Source organism: Miscanthus floridulus, chromosome 5 (genome assembly GCF_019320115.1).
Source record: "Miscanthus floridulus cultivar M001 chromosome 5, ASM1932011v1, whole genome shotgun sequence".
NCBI lineage: Eukaryota > Viridiplantae > Streptophyta > Magnoliopsida > Poales > Poaceae > Miscanthus > Miscanthus floridulus.
Window position 1 is genome coordinate 141,021,951 of NC_089584.1, and position 22,276 is coordinate 141,044,226.

Here is a 22,276-nt window from a genome sequence, read left to right on the forward strand (position 1 = left end):
AACGACCTTTTTCTCGGATAATCTTATAATAATATATGGTGGAAACCATCATGAGCTGTTTTGCTTTAAGAAAGCGATCAAATGCATGCAACATATAGCAATAGGAAAGGCAAAACTTGATGCAAAGGCAACACTTGAGGCAGTCATTTGTGATTACATCCATAACTTAAAAATCCGATAACTGGCTGAGAAAATGCTCACGGATCCATAGTTCATTGATGCTCACCACAAAAACAGAACCATGACAGAAACTGAAATAAATTTCTGAACCGAACCATATCCATTCTGTGTACCAGTAGCATGAGTTGAATTCAACATCAGACTCCAAAGCAAGGTATATGAATTTGACAGCATCGTGCTTTGGTCATTCATTAGTTCTACTGAGTTTCTGCAATTCTGAAGCTATGAGCCAAGTACAGAGCTACAACACATGTCAGCCTGTTCGGGAGGCCATAAACGATCGTGGATTATTTACTGCTGGCTGATTTTATGTGAGAGAAAAACATTGTTCCGGCTGGAAATTTACGATCGTTTACGACCAAGCGAACAGGCTCAGATGCAACTGCAGTTGCTGCCCATATAGCCATTTTGCTGGAATCATTTCATAGCGCGCCTCAGATGGCTATTTTACCATTGCAAGCAGACGCATATGCATCGGCAAGGCTAGGAAGAACACCCTTATGAGGATGTACATACCTGGAGCAGAACACGTTATCACTAACCGTGACCATCGTGTAGAAGCTCTGATCTTTCCGGATCAATCCTTTGTCCCGGAGCACCTTCATCACGTAATGCCGGGGCACCAGCCGGCGTTCCAGACTGTACATCAGGATTGTTGGCCTGCCCTGAATGTACTTGGTATCGACGCCGACCACATTGGTCAGGAACTCACAGGTGCGCTGAATCCTCTCCCTGGAGCGCCTCAGCACCAACGGGTTCCTTTGCACCATTCTGGCAACCTCAGCGTCTGAGCACCCGAGAATCTTGGCCATCATCTTGAGCTTAGAGGCCATGGTCTCCGGGCCGACGCCCGACACGGCGGTCACAGCCTGCCTGAACAAAAGCGTGTTGCGGGGCACGCCCATCTCATCGGCACGCACGAGGATGGCCCTGGTTCTGTCCGGGTTGCCGGTGAGCAGCCTCGGGTTGGCCACGCACAGGTTGCCAATCTCCTGGACAGATAGACCGCACTCCTGGAGCAGCCGGATGTTGGTCTTCACCACCTTGTCGAGGTCGGAGGTGACGAGGTAGAAGTTGTGCCTGACGATGCGGAGGAACCTGTCGGGCGAGCCGAGGAAGGGCATCCAGAAGCCGAGCTTCTCGTCGATGTTGAAGTTGCGGAAGGAGCAGGGGGCCACGCGGACGAAGTTGCTGATCTGCGCGGCGGAGAAGCCGTAGCTGCGGAAGCGGTCCACGCGGACCCGCAGGGTGTTGTCGACGCTGCAGCTGAGGATGCGCGGGTCTTTGGCAACGAGCAGCTGGATCTCGGCCTTGGAGAGGCCGAGCGCCGGGCCGGTGAGGAAGGACAGCACGGCGTCGGCGTTGGAGGACGATTTCCAGTGGGAGATACACTTAGCGGCGTTCGCGGCTTGCTCCCGGGTGAGGCCGCAGGTGGAGACGAGGTAGTCATCGGCGGCGAAGTGGCCCGGAGAGTAGGTCGCGGCGGCGGTGGAGAGGAGAGCGCGCTGGAGGGAGAGCTGTATGAGGGAGGCGGAGCGATGGAGAGGAAGGAGATGTTCTTGCAGACGAAGGGAGAGGTGTTTTTGGAGGCGGAGCATGGCGGCGGCGGCGGCGGCGGCGGTAGTGCTGCCAGTCTCCGACCTCTCTTCTGATGCGCCCCCCCGCACCGTTCTAAACTGTAACCATGAACTATCATGGGCCTTCACCGCGCCTACTTTGGGCCTTCACAAGGCTATGCTAGTGCCGGGATTCCGGCCCAATCCACCTGGAAGTCACGTGCCTTCAAACGGAGGAACCCGTTCGCCTCGCCTCGTCGACGCGCAATGCGCCGCCTTCGGCCCTTCGCCAGTTCACCCCAACACCACAGGCCACGACCAATGCGTTGCCGCTCGCTGCCACCGCCACCGCCACCGCCCACCGCCTACGCTGCCGCGCTGAGCCGCTGAGGGTCCCAGACTCCCAGTCAGGCGCACCGAGCGCAGAAGCCGCCATGAAGCTGGTAAGCACCAAGCACACTCCTCTCAGTCGCAGGTGAAACCTTCGGACTTTGACTCTGACCCTAACGCGCGCCTCCTCGCAGACCTGCTTGTCCGCCAGCGGTGGCGGCGGCGGCGGCTACCACTCGCCGGCGAGCCATCTCCTGGAGCTGGAGGGGTTCCGCTTCCTCCTCGACTGCCCCATCGACCTCTCCGCCCTCGCGGCCTTCGCCCCGGTGCCCCTCGCCGGTGACGCGGCGGGCCTCATCCGCGCGGTGCCGCGCTACTGGTTGCCAGCGGCCGCGAAAGCAGGCGGCGTGGATGCCGTGCTCGTGTCTTCCGCTACGGGGATGCTTGGACTCCCCTTCCTCACCGGACTCCCTGGATTCTCCGACACCAAGGTGCTTCCCCTGCTTCTGCTTCTTTCTCTTTCTCTCTCTGTGTAGCATACTAGTAGTACTTATTAGGCTTCAGCTTGATTGTTTAGGTAGTATTCTTCAATTTTCTGTTTTTTACAGTTTTGTAAGAGATGCTGTATGTTTAAAGCGCAGTGTTAGTATAAGCGCAGTGTTAGTATAAGCTATTAGCTATTGAGTTGTGTAACAATATAACTAAAAAAGAACTTAACCTGCAGGAATACAATGTGCATAATCGTTTGCCTTTACTCCACTTCATATAACTTTCATTGGCAGTAGGCAGCAAGGCACAAAGTGAAATATATTACTGAGAACATTTGAACTTATGTTTTTCATAAAATAACAATGGGAACATGTTTCTCCTTTATGAATGAAAGGGATAGAAACCTAACCATTTTGCTCACTGTAAAATGTTTTATGAGATGAGACCTAACCATTTTGGAGTCTTTTCTTGTTCTGTATGGGTAGGTATATGTGACAGAGGTAGCAGCAAGGATCGGAAAGCTAATGATGGAGGAGCTGGTGGAGATGCACCGTGAGTTTGTGAGGTACTATGGACCAGATACGGATGCATCACCCAAGTGGATGGAAGGGGAGGAACTCAATGAACTCATGTCAATGTTGCAGAAGGCAGTGATTGAAGGCAGGGAATATGATTCGACTTCTCTGGTGCCTCTATACAGGTCCGTTACAGAATCACGAGCCTGCTGGCTTGCACATCTGTGGATTCTCTTCCAGTCTTCCCGCAGGGCAATCTATATGTCTGAAAGCTTAAGATAAAGTGCATACCTGTTCTAACTTTCAATATTGGCCTTTAAAAAGTGAACTTGTTTTTACTTATCATTGGATCTGTGGCTTATCAAATACTCAAATATCTTAATCTTGGTTCTGGTTTTGTCAACTTAGTGATATGCATGTTGCTACTGTTTTTGTTGTAATGTAGCTGTTTACTTCCTCAAAGAATTTATATTGGATTAGAAAAGAATGACTGTATGGAGATTCACTGTAATTTTGCCATCACTAATTCTATATCACTGCTTTGTCGTCATGGTTTTTCTTGATTTAACTGAATTACATTTACTTGGCAGTCCAGGAAACATAGAAGAATGCATGCACAAAGTACAGCCTGTTAAATATGGAGAGGAGGTTTGCTTCAATGGCATATTTATGCTGAAAGCTTCTAGTTCGGGCCTTGAACTTGGCCATTCTACCTGGGCAATAAAAGGTCCAAGAGCTAGCGTTACCTACCTACCAAGTTCAGTATTTGTGTCAGCTCATGCATTAGATTTTGATTACAGCTCTCTGAAGGAAAATGATGTGATTTTGTTTTCGGATTTCTCATCCTTGAATGACATGGATGAGGATAATGAGAAACTGAATGAGCATTCAATGGATGAAACAGACTCTTCACTATGTCGCTACTCAGTGTTGAGGTAGGCTGTACATGAAATACGTGTATAATTATAAATTTCAATGCTTCTTTGGGATGAAGTGTTAGACTCGAAACCTTGCAGGGATGACGGTGCTGATGTAGATGAAAAGATGCCATTCATGTGCAACAAGGATGATATCACAGAGGAGATTGAGAGAATCAGCTTTATATGCTCATGTATTTTTGAGGCAGTAAAATCTGGAGGCTCTGTTCTAATACCAATTGGCCGCCTTGGTGTTATTCTTTTACTTTTGGAGCTTATATCAGAAATGCTACATTCTTCCAGCATGAAGGTAATTGTGGCCTTGGAATAATATAGTGGATTTTCAGATTGCAATAATATTATTGTCACACTTAATTAATTTAACATGTGAACCTCAGCTCTCAAGGCAATGCTTATGGTATGATTTTTTTCCTAACGTGGTCATGCAAGATGTCAATGCCTAATTTGCCATCAACTGCCTGTAAAATTGTTAGCATTTAGGGATGTTTAACTATGCATATGGTTCAGGTATCTTAAATTATTAACTGATAAGGAATGAACTATTTGAGTATCTGGCATAGTACAGCTTGCATGATCACTTATATTCTTTCTATCCCATGAAATGTGAATATAGTGCTAAGGTTCTGTAGCTAACTAGTAACGGCACCTTTTCTTAGATTATTCCCCCCTGTTTTTGGCTCATTATTTTTTTTTGTCTGAGTCAGGTACTCGGGTTCGAGTCGCGGGCCTGGTGCAAGCGGTAGAGTCTTACCGCCTGTGACCGGAAGGTCCCGGGTTCAAGTCGCGGTCTCCTCGCATTGCACAGGCGAGGGTAAGGCTTGCCACTGACACCCTTCCCCAGACCCCGCACAGAGCGGGAGCTCTCTGCACTGGGTACGCCCTTTTTTTTTGAGTCAGGTACCCATATTTGTGATTTCTGAAACAGCAGAAGAAATATTTGCTTTTACCAATGCCTTGCCTGAATGGCTATGCAAGTCACGTCAAGAAAAGGTTATTCACTTGACTAGTCTTGACTCTTGTCTTGAAATTTTAGAGTTAAATGGCCTCACTTCATTGCTGGTTATGTTGCAGCTATTTGCTGGTGAGGCATTGTTTGGCCATGTCGAGCTTTTGAAGGAGGGCAAATTATTTGTGTTCCCGCATAAGGGTTTACTGTAAGAATTTGATAAGATATGATTTACAGCTAATACATAGAAAGACTAAGGACATGCTTGGAATTCTTTTATCATCTTTGCTACTCTTCTTATAAATGATCACTAAAGGCTTTGTTCTTATAATTTTAATTTAGCACAATTTATGGGGCATGCATCTTATGTATCCTGTATCCATTTGAGCTCACTTGTACTTGGGTTGCTGTTTTCTGTCATATTTTGGTTCTGCCGTGTGACAACACTATACTATTGACAGGGCAGCATGGAAGGAGCCTTGTATTGTGCTCTGTCCACACTGGAGCCTTAGGCTTGGCCCAGCTGTCCATTTGCTTCGTCGCTGGCATGCAGACAAACGGTGCCTTCTTGTTGTAGAGGTAAAAAAATGTCCGCCCTTTGCCGAGTCTAACATCTACCTATTACTAATTGCTGTTGCTCTGTTGCTACAACAACAGCAATATAGCCTTTCAGTTCTAAACAAATTAGGGTAGGCTAGAGTTGAAACCTATCAAGAGCCCCAAGTCACGGTTCAGGCACTTCAATAGCTGCTTTCCAAGTACTCCTATTCAAACATAGATCTCTAGGTATATCCTAAGCTTTCAAATATCTTTTTATTGTCTCCGCTCATGTCAATTTCGGTCTTCCTCTACCTCTCATCATATTATTAGCTTGGCTTAGGACTCCACAATGCACTGGTGCCTCTGTAGATCTCCTTTGAACATGGTCAAACCACGTCAACCGATGTTGGACAAGCTTTTCTTAAATTAGTGCTATCTCTAGGCAATCACGTATATCATCGTTCCGAACTCGGTCCATTCTTGTGTGACCGCAAATCCATCGCAACATACGCATTTTTGCAACACTCAGTTGTTGAACATGTCGAAACTTTGTAGGCCAACATTCTGCTCTATACAACATAGCCAGTCTAATCATCGTTCTATAGAACTTGCCTTTTAGCTTTTGTGGTACCATCTTGTCACAAAGAATGTCAGAAGCTTGTCGCCACTTGATCCACCATGCTTTGATTCTATGGCTAACGTTCGCATCAATATCTCCATCCCTCTGTAGCATCGATCCCAAATACCGAAATGTATCCGTCTTAGGCACTACTTGACCTTCCAAACTCACATCTCCCTCTTCCTGTAAAACTCCGTCAAAGTCGCATCTCATGTATTCGGTTTTAGTTCTGCTCAATCTAAAACCTTTAGGCTCAAGGGTCTACCGTCATAACTCTAGTTTCCTATTTACTCCCGCCTGGCTTTCGTCTACTAACACTACATCAGCGAACAACATACACCAAGGGATATCCCCTTGTATGTTCCTGGTAACCTCATCCATTACCAAGGCAAAGAGATACGGGTTTAAGGCTGATCCTTGATGAAGTCTAATTTTAATCGAGAAGTAATCTGTGTTACCATCGTTTGTTCGAACACTAGTCACAACATTGTTGTACATGTCCTTCATGAGGGCACGTACTTTGATGGGACTTTATGTTTGTCCAAAGACCACCACATAACATTTATTGGTATCTTGTCATAAGCCTTCTTTAAGTCAATGAAAACTAAGTGGAGGTCTTTCTTCTGTTCTCTAAACCGCTTCATAACCTGTCTTATTAAGAAGACTAGGTAGCGTGTCCGTGCGTTGCTACGAGACAACTAAATCTTTTGTACTAAAAACACATGGATCACACGATAAGATAACAATACTGTTAAATTAAATACTGACGTTAAAGTGACATTTAATTCAAAAAGCAAAGTTCGTGAACTTAAGACAGTCACGGAGAGCGCGGCGTCGCAGGCTCACAAACGCTACTGTATAGACTTTTCGTGATATGGCTAAGATAATATTTTATATCGGCGGAAAGAATTCTCCGATATCCATTTCTTTCATACGCCAATAAATCCATGAATAAGTTTCGCTGCATCTTCATATAATCCTGTACACACAGGTTCGAGTATATATGTAAATATTAGTGCATGTCACATGGATAATACTCGTGTCTTAAAAAATCTCATAAAATTTTAAAACAAAGTATGTTATACTCATCGTATAAATATGTGTGGCTTTAGGACTATTCCACACAAACATATATTGTAGAATAAGGTATCCACTTGAGTGTCTGTTCTAAGATGTTGAATTAGGTGTTGTAATTCTTAATTTCGACATATGTTTTAGGTCAAGGCAACCAATGGTGACATTTTTTTAGTGGTGCATAATTTTATGGTGCACCTCTTGACTATCTGAGTAAGGATAAGTTAGCATTGCAAAGGCTCAGAAAAGCTGCTGAGAAGGACAAGTTTGAGTTTTCCTCCACTATGCATACTAAAACCTATGTCCCCGTTTATCATTGCCGATGCTTTTGATGCAAAGCAATTCAACATTACCATGATCAGATATAAGTTTGAGTCTCTTGTGAGCAATCTCATAGAGGGACTCTCATCCTTTATGTGATCTGCCTCAAGGATATTGGCAGGACGATGGACCCATGTTGGAATATTGTACCAAAAAGTGTCCACGTTTTGTCCACAATTTATTTCCCATGAATACATGCGGGTACCATGATAACACTAACTACACCAAATGAAAGATTAGAGAGAATTTGCATTGCGAAGGATTTATTTATTAATTTCTTTGGACTCTATAGGTAGTTTTAAAATATCTGTTTGCATGTCTTACCACGTATCCTAATTCAAAATTTTGTAGTTTAATTAGAATATGGGGAAATGATTCAAAATGTACAGACCCAAGGGCAATTTCAGCAAGAAACAGCAAGCGAGGGCGATGGAACACGTGAGCGTGAAATCAAATGAAAGGAGGAAAAAGCTGTCCCTTTTGTAAATGCAAAGAGGAGAAGTAATTAAATGTAGGCAGATTTGACAAGGTTCTCAGAAATACAAAGAGGTTCCTTTTGTCTTAATTCTCTTTCCTTCTGTGTTAATTCTCTTTCCTTTTGCTCGTTGCCATGTATGCTGGTGCATGTAAACATGCAATGTGTATATGGATAGCATAATAATTTTCTACTTCCTATTTTACCGTGATTCCTCTATCACATGACAGGTAATGTTTAATCAAGGAGAATCGCACCAAAGGATGCAGCATGCGGGAGATGTCGTGGGATCGCAGGCGTGGGCAGATGGACGAATCAAAACAAATGTCGTACCAAAAAATGTCCACACTTTGTTCTTTTTAGTTGTACGAGATTGCTTCTATGGTTGACCTTCCGGGCATGAAACCAAATTGGTTTGTTGATATCTGCGTCGTTCCTCGCAGTCACTGCTCGATTACTCTCTCCCATAACTTCATAGTGTGGCTCATCAATTTAATTCCCCGATAATTAGTACAACTTTGGATATCTCCTTTGTTCTTATAGATTGGTATCAATATGCTTCTTCTCCACTTCTCAGGAATCTTGTTCGATCGAAAGATATTGTTGAACATCTTGGTTAGCCATACTATAGCTATATTCCCGAGATATCTCCACACCTTGATTGGGATACCATCAGGGCTCATCGTTTTGCCCCCTTTCATCATTTTCAAGGCTTCTCTGACCTCTGATTCTTGAATCCTCCGCACAAAGTGCATGTTAGTGTCATCAAACGAGTCGTCCAGCTGAACGGTGGTGTTCTCGTTCTCACCATTGAACAATTTATCAAAATACTCTTGCCATCTATGTCTGATCTCATCCTCCTTCACCAAGAGCTGCACTCTCTTATCCTTTATGCACTTGACTTGTTGAAGTCCCTTGTCTTCCTATCACGAGCCATAGCCATCCTATAAATGTCCTTCTCTCCTTCCTTCGTAATCAAACGTTGGTAAAGGTCATCATAGGCCCGTCCCTTTGCCTCACTCACCGCTCGTTTTGCAGTCTTCTTTGCCACCTTGTACTTCTCTATGTACTGTTGCTCTGTTGCTAAACTGCATAAATCTTTGCTTGCAGCAAGGAAATGATGCTGAGTTGAGTCTTAAGCCTTTCATGCCCTTGGCAATTCAAGTCCTTGAGTGTTCTTTCCTTTCTGGCGTAAGGTATGTTATAATTACAAAAGGTTGTGTTTCTGATATCGTAGATTATACGTTGAAGAAAAGACAACTTTCTTGATAACAGGGTGGGAAATATTGATCCATTACTGGGAGTGCTCAAACCGAAGTTTGTAATGGTATGACAGTCCTTGTTTCCAGCTACCTTAAGTTGTCAATCCTTTCCTTATGGCCCACTTTACTATGCAGCTTCCTGAAGGTTTTAAGTCACGGTGTTCAATAAAGGAGGTGCCATGGTCATTCCTCTATTACTCCAAGGGCAAGACCATCGAGCTCCCAAATTTACGCGAAGATTTTGAGGTGCATTTTGCAACTGATGTTGCCTTCAGATTGCAGCCTAGGCAACTGAACGAAACCACTGCAGTGGCAAGATTGAGAACAAAACTGCTTGTAAGCAGTGGACGGTACCAGCTGGCTTCTGCAGAAAAGCAATCAGATCAATCAAAGCGTCACTTGCTACACTGTAGCACTATTGACCCAGGTAGCTTGCTGTCAGCATTGCAAGAGAAGGGGATGGTATGCTCATTTGCTGCAGATGATAGCTCCACTGCTAGTGAATGTTCTGTTCTGACTACTAGTCCTGGAGATGCTTTGGTGAAGATAACATCTGATAGGACTGTTATATACTGCGACAATGAGAGAACATCCAATCAAATTTATGATTAGCAGTGTTTGTAAAGGGATCTGACTGCATAATACTACACGTGTAATTCTTCGTCATGGAATTTTGCGTGTGTGAAATTGTGAATTGCCATAAGGTAGTAGTATAGTGATTAAAAAAGGGTTCAGTTTTTTATTCTAAAAAAAGGGGGAATTCCTTTATGAAGCATGTTGGTTCTGACTATTGATTTCTGGGCTCTCATGGCTCAATCTGCTTGTTGGGCCAGCTCCTGGACCGCCTGGCCTGAAAGCTTGAGGCGTCTCCTTCCACCGTCCGCCGATGGCCGCCTCGCGCGGAAGCTGCCGTCGTTGATCTCCCGGCATCAGCGCCTCATCTCCCCGGAGACTGACGCACCTGAACTCACCGAATCCCCCACCACCTCCGCATCCATCCCGCTCGACCCCTCACTGCCCGTCCTTCCGCTCGCCGTCTCGCATCTCTCGCCGCCTAACCCGCTCCCGGTGCTCCCCTCCGCTCACGCCTCCTCCCCCGCCTCTCTTTCGTCTCCTCCGCCGAGCGCGCCACCACCCGCGACTCGCTGCGCTCGACCTCCACATCCTCCTGGCCGCGGCCGACTCGTCCTCCGCTTTCCGACCCGACCACGGCCTCACGTCCCTCCTAGCCGCCCGCCTCGCGGCTTCCCGCCGCCTCCCTTCGCTCCAGCGCCTCCTGGAGCTCGTCCTCACCCGCCCCTGCCCCTGCGCCGACGACTCCATCTTCGCATGCCCCGAGCTCCTCCCCACCCTCCGCAAGGCTATCGTCGCCTTCGCCGCCTCCGGCGACATCCCCGCCACATCCCAAGCACTCGCCTCTCTCCGGCGCGTCGCTGACTCCCCACTCCCCGCCGAGTTCTACAACATCATCCTCCACTCTCTCTCCCGCCTCCGCCGCCACGACGATGCCATCCGCTTCTACGGCGAAATGACCTCCGTCCACCACGTCAACCCGGATGCCTACACATTCAACATACTCATCAACAGCTCCTGCCGGGCGGAAGGTGTAGACGCCGCCATGCGATCGTTTGGTGAGATGCAGCGCCGGAGCTGTGCACCGACCGGCGTTAGTTTCAACACACTTATGCGTGGGTTCATCAGAGAAGGCAGGTATAAGGAGGGAATAAAGGTGGCACGTGAGATGCTTGAGCTTGGGGTCGGGCTGTCCGTTGCGTCCATGGAGATTTTGATTGGTGGATTGAGATTTTGATTGGTGGATTGTGCCGTGGTAGCGAGGCTCTAAAGGCGGCTGAGGTGTTTGCTGAGTTTTGGGGGGATGGGGTGGTGCCAGAAGGGTTTGATTGCTTTGAACTTGTTGACACTCTGTGCCGTGGTGGGAAGGTGGACAGAGCAGTGGAAGCTGTGGACATGGTATTAGAGAGGAATATGAAATGCTGTCTCAGTGTGCCTGCTGGCGTTACGGTTTTGGAGTCTCTGATGAAGGCAGGGAAGCTGGATGAGGTTTGCCGGTTGATGTGGATAATGATTGATCAGGGGATTGTTCCGGATGCAATTTCTTGTAACTGCATCTTTGAGGCGCTTTGCGAAGCTGGGAGGACAGCTGATGCCAACCAGCTAAGGGTGTTCGCTAAGGAGAAGGGTTTTGAGGCTGATGGTGAAACTTATCGTGTGCTGGTGCAGGGATTTGGGAGGCAGGGGAAAAGAAAGGAAGGGAAGGCTGTGTTGGACGAAATGCTTGATTTAGGATTTATACCAAACATTGCCTCTTATAATAGGTTTCTTGGTGGCTTGCATAAGCAGGCACGAAGCCAGCGGTGGGGCTAGGGGGGCTCTAGCCCCCCCCTACCCATCCTGCGCACGTGGAGCCCTCTTAAGCTCTCCCTTAAAATTTTATGCATATATGTATTAGTTAGGAGAGGCTAAGGTTAAGAGAAGATAAAAAAGCCTCTATTCTTTTGTTTCAGCCCCTCCTAAATTTTTTTCTGGCTTCGTCACTGTGCATAAGTGAAGATCTTTGTGGTTACATGAGCGCTTCTCGGGGCATGTGAGAGCACCAGACTGGAAGTATTTCGCTGGATGGAGATGCCTGATGAGCCACTGGTGTACATAGCTGCATGGATATAAGATGCAAGTTTGAAATGAGGTATTGTTTTGATTATGTGCTTCTATTGCACATAACATTACTTTATTGCATTCCTGTTCGTTCTTTTGGTCGTGTTGGCTCCACCATATCTACAACAATTTATCATGGAAATTTCCAAGCTTCCAACATGGCATTTCCATTAGTTATTGAGATTAATTTATGAAAAAAAAATGTTTAATTGCCATGGATGAATTTTGAAGGCCTATCTGTTTGGAAGCAAGGTCTATTTATCAGATTTTTGTGTCGCATTTTTCTGTCATCTTGCCAAACCATTCAGTGCAAGGTCTGTATGGATAGAAAATGTCTTATTCCATCAGTGATCTGTGTATGTTTTCAGGGAGCTACTAAGAACTAATCAACTTTGCTTATGTTCCAAATTCTATTGGCCTAACTAGATAGCAACTAAGGTAGGGCACTAGGACTTGAATGACATCGTTTTACCGAACTATGTACCTTACCGGCATCTTTCTTATGCCCGGTGCCCCCCAAATATCATGCCTGCCTGATCTCCCTATATTAGGATATTTCAATGCATTAGATCAAGAAAAGTAATAGTAAGGTGGAAGATCAATGACCTCGTTAGGATACTGTCTTCCTATTGTTTTCTTATGTGCAGCATCTGAACATATTAAGTCCACATAATGTGCGAGTTGGAGTCTTATACTGTTATGATATTTGGACAGTAGATATGAAGCTAATATGATTGCCCCAAATTGCAGAAAGAGGAATTGCTACGGTGGGAGTGGGACTGCTTCAAATGTAGTCTTGCAGCCGTCACTATGAAATGATCTAGGATGTGAAATATTTGAAAAATGTTCTACAAGAAAATTATTTATTGGCATGCAGTGAACATTGGAAGAGAAACTTCTCAAGGTTTGCAGGAGGCAATGCAATGCTTACGTTTAGATTGAGAGATCTCTTGGATTGATCCGTCTAAGGTTGGTGTTTTTTGTCTATTTAAAGTTGAGAATTCAAAGGGATTAATGTTGCATGAAAATTCTGTCATACAAATTTATTTAGCAACCATTTACCCCCAGATCTTATTTCCTTGTCTCCACTCGACAATGGTGAAAGGACCTAATGGCTAGAGGGGGTGAATAGCCTATAAAAATTTCTACAACAACACTTAGCAAACCGGTTAGATAAATATAAGGTGAAGCGAGTGTTGCGCTAGCCTACTAAAAATGCAAGCCACCTACCACAATTCTAGTTTATATAGTCTATCCACACAATAGCTATGTCACTACACTAAGTTAGTGTGGTCTCAAAGGCTAACTAAAGAGCCACACTAACCAAACTAACAAGCTCTCACGACTAGCTACACTAAAGAGTTTGACAACTAATTTGCGGTAATGTAAAGAGAGAGTAAGATGGTTATACCGCCGAGTCAAGGAATGAACCAATCAATCACAAGAATGAATACCAATCACCTAGGAATCAAATGATGACACAATGATTTTTTACCGAGGTTCACTGGCTTGCCGGCAAGCTAGTCCTCGTTGTGGCGATTCACTCACTTGAGGTTCACACGCTAATTGGCATCACACGTCAAACCCTCAATAGGGTGCCGCACAACCAACACAACATGAGGATCACACAAGCCATGAGCAATTTACTAGAGTATTTTTTGACTCTTCATCGGGGAAAAGTCAAGAACCCATCACAATCACCACGATCAGAGCCGGAGACAATCACCAAACTCTGCTCGACGATCCTCGCTGCTCTAAGCCGTCTAGGTGGCGGCAACCACCAAGAGTAACAAGAGAATCCCGCAGCGAAACACGAATATCAAGTGCCTCTAGATGCAAACACTCAAGCAATGCACTTGGATTCACTTCCAATCTCACAAAGATGAATCAATGATGGAGATGAATGGGAGGGCTTTGACTAAGCTCACAACGTTGCTATGTCAATGCAAATGGCCAAGAGGGTGAGCTAGAGCCGGCCAGACGATATTTATAGACACCCCCAAACAATAGAGCCGTTGGCTCAATTATTGGACTGACTGCGGGAAGACCGGACGCACCGGTCGTGTGCACCGGACGTGTCCGGTCGCAGCCAGACCACCACGTGTCCCTTTCAAATTGTTTAACCATTCGTGCCCAACGGCTATCACTGTGCACAGTAATACAAGTGATCGGACGCGCTGTTAGTAAACGACCGGACGCGGGAGACGCAACGTCCGGTCGAGTCCAGAGAGCTCCCACAGCCGCTCTGGGCCGACCGGACGTGTCCGGTCACTCCGGACCGAACGCTCCCATCGTTCGATCAATTATAGCGTTGAAAACCCGAGACTAGCAGGTTCACACCGGACGCGTCCGGTCTCTGCGTCCGGTCGCTATCAGCAATCCTGCATCGGTCTATATCACTTTGACCTGACGCTGAACAGTAACACGTCAGCGTCCGGTCACTCCACCGAGCCAGAGTCCGGTCACTTTCACTTAGCCGCTCACCTCGGGGCCAAATATCGGACACGTCCGGTCCTGATTCCGGACGTGTCCGGTCACTTCCATCTGACTACCCGAAGTCCACACCGGACGCGTCCGGTCACAGAGTGTATCACATTGTGCACATGTGTTAGCATATTTTCACAAATGTTTTCAAGGGTGTTAGCACTCAACTAGATCCTAAATGCATATGCAATGAGTTAGAGCATCCAGTGGTACTTTGATAACCGCATTTCAATACGAGTTTCACCCCTCTTAATAGTACGACTATCGATCCTAAATGTGATCACACTCACTAAGTGTCTCGATCACCAAAACGAAAAAGCTACTATTAAGTTTCACATTTGCCTTGAGCTTTTTGTTTTTCTCTTACTTCTTTTTCAAGTCCAAGCACTTGATCATCACCATGACATCATCATCATCAAGTCATGATCTTAATTTGTTTCACCACTTGGAGTAGTGCTACCTATCTCATAATCACTTTGATAAACTAGGTTAGCACTTAGGGTTTCATCAATTCACCAAAACCAAACTAGAGCTTTCAAATGGTCATCTTTGTCTTCATATATGAATTTTAACAAGGTATATCATGTCAACTTGTATTGACGTTCATGTGTTTTTGTGTCAGTCTCTTAAGGCATATCCAGTGGTTTGTCTATAGATGATGATATCCTTGATGTTATCATAATATTTGTCATCAACCAATGTTTGGAAGTACTTACCATCGATTGGAAATCCCTTTCTACACTGAATAGATGTGTCACTCCACACTTGTTCCACATTTTTGCTGTTATGCCATACTTTACAGAAGTGCCGTTTGCTCGTGGGCCTTGACAGAGGAGGATCGAGCACTCAGCGGCACTACGGGATTTCCGGATTGGTAGCCCTGGCACCACTGCCCGCCGGGTGCGTCGTTGTGGATGGTCACTGTGCTGGTGGTTGGCCTCCTTCCAGCGGCGGCATGGATTCAACTTCATCTGACGTTATGTCTTAGGAACTGCTTCCGGACCAGCTGGATTGCTTGGTTCTTGCCAGAGATTGCTTTGTTCTTGCCAGAGAGGTGCCGCAATGCCAATGGGACGGTACAACATGGTTGTTGGTCAAGGCTAAGATTGCAAGGTTGTGTAGTACCGGAGATGTGCGTTTCTGGAGGGACAAGGGAGGTATCTCTCAGTTTGGCAAATGGAGAGGCAATGACGCAATCTATTGCTGGGCATCTCTCTGACGCGCTTCACTTCACAAAGCATCTTCTCTGCATTGCAGGCGTAGACAACCAACAAGTTGACAACACACGATCCGTAGCGTTGATTCACTTCTTCATAGCTCATTAGATCCAACCGTCCAAGCTGTTGCCTGGCTTAACACATATGTCACTGGTTCGATCTCTGTTTCCATTTATTAAAAAAAAACTGCAAGAATCCCAATTCCCAAATGTGTTTTCAATAAAAAAAAATAGCTACTGTAGAAACCAAAATACACGAGAGCTGTTCTAATAATAACTCTATGTAATGTTAGGAGCACGCTGCACGCGCGAAGCATTATTATTTTTTCGTCACATAACTGATCGGTTGCTTCGCGCATGTACCTGAAAATGCCTTAGCGATTTGAACAGCGCGCCCTGCGGAGGGCGCCCGCCGGCGGCGGGTCGAGCCAGAGCGCGCAAATCGGCCTGACCGTGTACCTGAACGGGAGCCAGCGGCCGAAGTTGAGCTGGACGTAGAACTTGCCTTGGAGGTGCATCTCTACGAGGCCGCCGCCGGTGGTGACGTTCTTCCACACCTCGGCGTCCTCCTGCGTCATGACCACCTCGCTGACCACCAGGTGCACGCTCCGGAGGGCGGAGTCGCCGGGCTTCTGGTACAGCGGCGGCCACACCGCCTGCGTCCCGATCAGCCTCCCCTGGAAGTAGAGGTCCAGCTGCATGTAGCGCAGGACGACGTCGACCTTGGTGTTTGGGTTGTAGATGGCCGCCAGCACGTAGAGGTCGGAGTTGAGCGCCTTGCCCAGGTGCGGCGGCGGGAGCTCGTCGATGTACCCGGCGTTGAGGGTGGCCGTGCTCACGTGGATCCGGGGCGCCTTGGGGTGGTACAGGAGGTACACCACCAGTATGGCGAGGCCGATGCAGACCACCAGAAGCCAGAACAGGATGCAGCACAAGGTGAAGCAGAACGCCAGTGGCTTCCTCGCGTTCTTCTCCTTCCTCAGCATCGCCCAGTTCTTCGTCCCGGACGGCGACTGGTTCGGCGGCACATAGGCACCGTGCTGATGCTGACGTGGCTCCGGCTTCGGTTGCGGATGCTGAGGCACACCATGCGCTTGCGGCGGCGGCGCTGGACTCCCACTCCCACCCAGCATCGGCTCCAGCGTGCTGACGCGCTCGATGGTCTTATTGGGCTTGAGGCCACCGCGCCGTGGCGGTAGCGGTGCCGGTGCTCCTTCCGACGGGGGTGCCGTCTCGTTCTGCAGCGTGCTGACGCGCTCGATGGTCTTATTGGTCTTCAGGCCACCCGGCCGGGGTAGTTGCGGTGCCGGTGCTCCTCCCGACGAGTCGGGGACGTCAACGGTCGGCGACGCAGCTGTTCCGGGGCTGGGGATGCTGCCCCGTGGTGGCAGCGCCCCTCCCGCTGCTGCGGAGTGACTTGCCGCCTGCGGCAGTGCAGCTCCTCCCAGCCAGGCACGGCTACCCCAGCGCCGCGTTGGTTTTGACGCCGGCGGTTCCTCCAGGCCGCCTCCGAGCGGATTCTGTCCGTACACCTGTGCCTGCTCGTCGGCCGCCGGCTCTTGTCTCCTCTGTGACACAGGCTTGTAGGTCGGCCTGGGGGGCTCTGTGCGCACCTGGGGCCGGGCAGTGTCCCTGGCACCGTCGCTCTGCACTGTTGCAAAGCGAATGTGGCCGGTCCCCGGTTGAGGCGGCGCCACATCGGCTCCGCGAGCACTGATGGCGCCGCCCGCCTGCGGTGTCACCGGCTGCTTGCTCATGGCTATAGCTGGGCAAGAGCAGAAGCAAGCAAACGGAGAAGTACCAGCACTATGCAAGAAGGGAGTGACGGAATGGAAAGGAATCAAGGAGTGGTGTTCCAAGTGAGCGAGGATGCAGTTGGCACTTGGCACTTACAAGAAGACGAAGCAGAGGAGGAAGAAATGGGCGGGAGCGAGAATTTTGGAGGGAAAGGGGGGCAAGCAAGGAATCGTTTGATTTGTAACCAGGGCAAGCAACTTAGCCACGCTCCATCTGAGCTGCTTAGTTATACTACTAGCAGCACCACCGTGTAGGCTGTAGCCAGGAATTTTGCGTTGGCTTGGCAAGAGAGCTTCCTTGCCACCGCCGAAAACCTTGCTCCATCTGAGCACTCTGCTTGCCAGCATGTACTGTAAAAAGCACTTTCTGTCGACGGCCATGGGGATCGCCATGATCCATGGAAATCGTACTGCTTTTCTGATGTTTTGATGCCGTTTTTCTTCGCGGTCTTGCTTGACAGTTAAGGCTGTGTTCTTTGGTCTGGGATGCAAAGGTTTTTGTTTCTCTGTATGTACGTGACGCATTCGGCATTCGTATGCCAATGAAGAGCTCACGTACACAGCCCATGTGAGCCCACTATACTGGGCTCCCTTTTCCGCTCCAAGCCGAACCGGAAGATCTAGGCCATCATGGCCCAAAGGTCCACACGGACGTCTCGCCTCCCTCTTTCTTCCTTTCCATTTCCACTCCGCGTCGCCACTTCGATTCGGCTGACTGCGCCCCCCACAAGCCACAAAACCCTCTTCCAGGACCAGAAGCAGCGCGGCGGAGCGGAGCGGAGAAAGCGCTGTCCGGGAATTGGGTGGCCTTGCCCCCGTTCGCAGGCCATGGGGTTCGAAATGCGGCAATGTGGTGCCACTGGTGCGGATCACTGTTTTCCTTTTGTTATTATGCTCTGGTCTTTGTAAATGATGCTTGCTTGCGATCGTTCTTTTCTTATTGGAGTGCGTCGCATTGTTAGTCTGTTTTTTAGTAGGACATGTTGGATGCAATGCACTAAACGTAACGTGACCTATTCAAACAGTCCGATCCCGACGTACTCCTTACTCCTTAGGGTTCTGATCGATGCAGGGTTCCCTGGTGATCCTTTATGCGATTGATCGATGCAGGGTTCCCTGGTGATCCTTTATGCGATTGATCGATGCAGGGTTCCCTGGTGATCCTTTATGCCATTGTTTAGTGGGGTGAGGGTTTTCATAACCATTTCGTTATATTTGGTATCTCCTGCGCGAGTCTTATACTGTTTGAACACGACTTATCTGGGGCTACAGTGAATTTGTGTTGCGCCTTCCTTGATTCTTCAGTAAAGTTCCGGCATTGGTGTGATTGAACCATAGTTTGATGAACATACGGTTGGATGATTAGTTTAGTTGTTGTGCTAGTGATAAGCTGGCAAGTTTGAGGGTGACAAGCTTAGATTATAAACATAAGGTTTCCAGGAACGATCTTGTGGTGCCATAATGTAATGGTGCTTGTGTAAACCTAAATCCGCAATTGCTTTAATGCCTGTACTTTTTAACCTTGATTTATCATTAGTTTGTTTCTTTTGCTTTCAAGCTTTGAATGTTTTATGTTGTATATGGAAATGGGCACTGCCAATGGTCTTGTTTTGTGTGGATAAATCTTTTTAATACCATGTTTCTAGTAAATTGTGACCCCCATATATAACTATGGATGCTAAAGTCTATACCCTTTTTTTTGGTTAAAAAACGTACTAATATTTCCAGGAGTAGTAGTCAGACCTGGAGAGACTGTGAAGTGTGACCCAGGGGGTCTCTTTTGTCATATTTCACAGGTCAGTTTTACAAGTTTTTAAATGGCTGTGCTTTCCTTTTGGTTTATTTGAGGGTAGATCCTATTTATTTACTGTTTGTCTGTTGGAACTGTAATACACAACAGATAGCACTACAGGCTGGCAAGGGGAATGGGGATGTGAGGATCTTTATGAAAGTTGATGACAAAGATTTTTGATCGCCACACTTTCAGATGACAAGTACCCTCACTATAGAACTGTTTTGTTTTTGGAGGAGTTGTTTCAGTTGCTGCACAGCTCAAAAACCAGAAGCATCTCTGTTATTGGCAACAACTTCAGCAATCTCGAGAAAAAATATCCTTTCTTTTTTGTTTCGTCCATGCTTAAGAGAAGCTCTACTATGAATTTTTGTTCCTTAACTGCTTGTCCTGTCTTTATCCACATCTGACACTTCTAGCAAACAAGGTAAATGCTGCTTTTGTTCTCGTTGTATAGAGTATCTCTGATATTTTTCTGCCCATGTAACATAATCTCATAAAAAATTGATGTTTCAAAAAGTGTTCTGCCCATTTAACATAATCTTCATAAAAAATGATGTTTCAGACGATGAATCTTATGAGGAGATTCCATTGGATGTTCCACTATACCCCAGTGTAGATGGTACATCCTTTGTTGTACATAACAATTGTTATTTCAGGGTTAAAACTGTTTGCTTCTTTCGAGTATATGATGACTGATTCAACTTGCCTGATTCATTTATATTTTTGGTTTACACTTTACACTGTGACTATTCTTCTTGTATCGTTCACGAAACTACTTATTTGAGCTGCCAAGTGGATAGAATCATACACTTGTTTAACATTGTTTACATTCAGTTGATAAGAGCAAAGAAGCTGGAAGCAGTGCAGAGAAGCTTGCTGCACCGCCAGGGCCTGCTGCTATTCAGTCATCTACCTCTGAAGGAGACAATGGATCCTGGGAAACTGCAAACTGATATTGGCTCTGATGATGATATCAGTGATGAAGACTATGTTGATTCAGAAGAGGGTGAAACTAGTGATGATGAGGTTTGTTAAACTGTGACACAGCTACTATTTTTTGAATATTTTAGTTATTGCTCTCGTCCTTCTATAATATCTATTAACATAATGGTAAACGGATTCAGTGAACAACCAAGCGCTGGTCACTATAAATTATTACTGAAACTCTGAAAGATTGTTAACCAGGGGTCATCAGGCAGTTGGGCTAAATTTCGTATGTGTATGATTCTATGTTTTCCCTGTATTTATTAAACTAGTACTGTTTGTGGATCTGTTATCCGATTACTGAATAGTAAACCTAGTGGTTGATCATGGAACTTATACCTTGTTCATGACTGAAATTGGCTCAGTTATTGTACGCATTAAGTGGAAGTGATGGGTTCCATCTTCCATGGCTTTAAGTCCATCCTTTGTGTAGCGCATTACATTTTACAAACACTAGAACAACATGTATTCGGATTTTTTTTTGCATGATATGATTGGTGTTTCAGGATTTCAGTGATGAGGATGCTAGTGAGAGTTCAAACGAAGATGATGAAGACTCCCCAAAGGTGTGAGATTGTTCAAGCTGACCTTTAATGTTGTCATTGCTCATTATTTTTATGATATCCTGAAACTGTATCTATAATCCATTTTGACATATGCTGTGCGCTAAGGATAAGAATAGGCCAGCAGAAAAAACCTTGAAGACACCTCCAGAGAAAAAGGCCAGGATGACAACACCATCTAAGGGCAAGAACACTAATGAGAAGTGTTATTTGTTGACTTGTCTACATTGTTGTTCCTTCCCATGCCACATAAATCTCACCTTCTGATCAACTTTCATGCAGGCAGTGGTACTGGTATGAGAAGTGGCTATGTCCATGTCGCCACCCCTTATCCATCCAAGCTGGTGAAGAAGACGTCTTCAATCGTTGAGAGGCCTAAGCAACCTACTGGATATGCCTGCAACTCGTGCAGCAGGTAAGTTCTGGGCCCTTTTATTCGAACCTGTCTCCATCTGATTTTGTCATATGATATCATTCTTTTCACGCATGTGTTGTAATATATACTGACACACGAGCTTTTCTTCATATCCAGGACTTTCAATTCCTACATAGCTCTGAAAACTCACTGCAAGGTGAAGAAGCATAAGCGTAGTCCTCACACATGAGCTGTGAAGTTTTTTTTTTTTTCCTGAAGAAGCCTGGCTTGGGCAATTTGGGCTTGGGCACTTGCCTTTGGTAGTGGTGGTCAGGTTTCTGGATTTTTATGCTGGGCTGCGAGTAAAGAAGTTGATTCTCTCGTTGGAGTAGTGAAATGCTATGTTTTAGTACTTTTTTTATATATAACTTATGTTTTAGTACTTTGAAGCATGGTCCACGCTATACTAGAGCGTTGGAATTTCGTCGCCAATGTATTGGTTTTCTTCAGCCTTTTCCTTTTCTTGAATATAATGCATGGTGATTCTGTGATTCTTTCCTGTTTCTCGCAAACGAATATTCATCTTTTTTCGTTGTCTCCACCCGTAACTGAGTAACGCCGAAAGGAAAACAAACGATATTTCATTTCCAAATAAAAGGATAAAGAAGACACTGCTTGCAAAACTGAATTCTCGCATTGATTTTTTGCATAAAAAAACTGAATTCTCGCATTACTCACGAAACGCTGCGAGCCCACTGGGCCAAACGAGAATTCGCGTTCCCAGGAAGCAGTCACAGCCGCTCCCAAAAGCACTCGAGAAGCAAAAGAAAAAGATCAAAGTGGACAAGGCGTTTTTTTTATAACATGTAGACAAGGCGTTGAATAACAACAAATGGATAGAACATTTACTACCGATTAGTGACACTCATGAACTCAGAGAACATGTCGACCTTTGGGAGGCAATACAACAAATACCAATAAATAGTGAAGTTGAGGATAATATTCGATGGAGGTGGATAGCAAGTGGGCATACACGACTAGTAGTGCCTACAATATGCAGTTCGCGGGGCCTACAACAAATTAAGATTAACCCCAATCTGGAAAGCACGTACTGAACCTAAGTGCAGGTTTTTTGCCTGGACATTACTACATCGGAAGATTCTAA

At 46.3% G+C, this 22,276-nt stretch overlaps 3 protein-coding genes, 1 long non-coding RNA gene and 2 pseudogenes across 4 annotated transcripts; 4 read left to right on the forward strand and 2 right to left on the reverse strand.

Moving 5' to 3' along the window:
* Positions 1-182: 182 nt before the first annotated feature.
* LOC136453885 (transcription termination factor MTERF2, chloroplastic-like) lies at positions 183-1,858 on the reverse strand. The gene has a single exon (XM_066454437.1). It carries the CDS (start codon positions 1,776-1,778, stop codon positions 615-617), a length of 1,164 nt encoding a protein of 387 aa, XP_066310534.1. The 5' UTR covers positions 1,779-1,858; the 3' UTR covers positions 183-614.
* An 83-nt stretch (positions 1,859-1,941) lies between these two features.
* Positions 1,942-9,879, forward strand: LOC136453883 (uncharacterized; annotated as a pseudogene).
* A 173-nt stretch (positions 9,880-10,052) lies between these two features.
* On the forward strand, positions 10,053-12,959 carry LOC136455505 (pentatricopeptide repeat-containing protein At2g36240-like; annotated as a pseudogene).
* A 2,936-nt stretch (positions 12,960-15,895) lies between these two features.
* On the reverse strand, positions 15,896-17,782 carry LOC136453886 (NDR1/HIN1-like protein 13). Its single transcript, XM_066454438.1, has one exon. It carries the CDS (start codon positions 17,373-17,375, stop codon positions 15,993-15,995), a length of 1,383 nt encoding a protein of 460 aa, XP_066310535.1. The 5' UTR covers positions 17,376-17,782; the 3' UTR covers positions 15,896-15,992.
* Positions 17,783-18,148: 366 nt separating this feature from the next.
* Positions 18,149-19,511, forward strand: LOC136453888 (uncharacterized). The gene is made up of 3 exons (XR_010759088.1): positions 18,149-18,276; positions 19,143-19,210; positions 19,315-19,511. It is a non-coding gene; the product is annotated as an uncharacterized lncRNA (long non-coding RNA).
* A 105-nt stretch (positions 19,512-19,616) lies between these two features.
* LOC136453887 (histone deacetylase HDT2-like) lies at positions 19,617-21,590 on the forward strand. The gene is made up of 6 exons (XM_066454439.1): positions 19,617-19,633; positions 20,044-20,235; positions 20,700-20,759; positions 20,865-20,961; positions 21,039-21,171; positions 21,289-21,590. The coding sequence occupies exons 2-6, from the start codon at positions 20,137-20,139 to the stop codon at positions 21,359-21,361; spliced, it is 462 nt and encodes a 153-aa protein (XP_066310536.1). The 5' UTR covers positions 19,617-19,633; positions 20,044-20,136; the 3' UTR covers positions 21,362-21,590.
* The last annotated feature ends 686 nt before the right edge of the window (positions 21,591-22,276 follow it).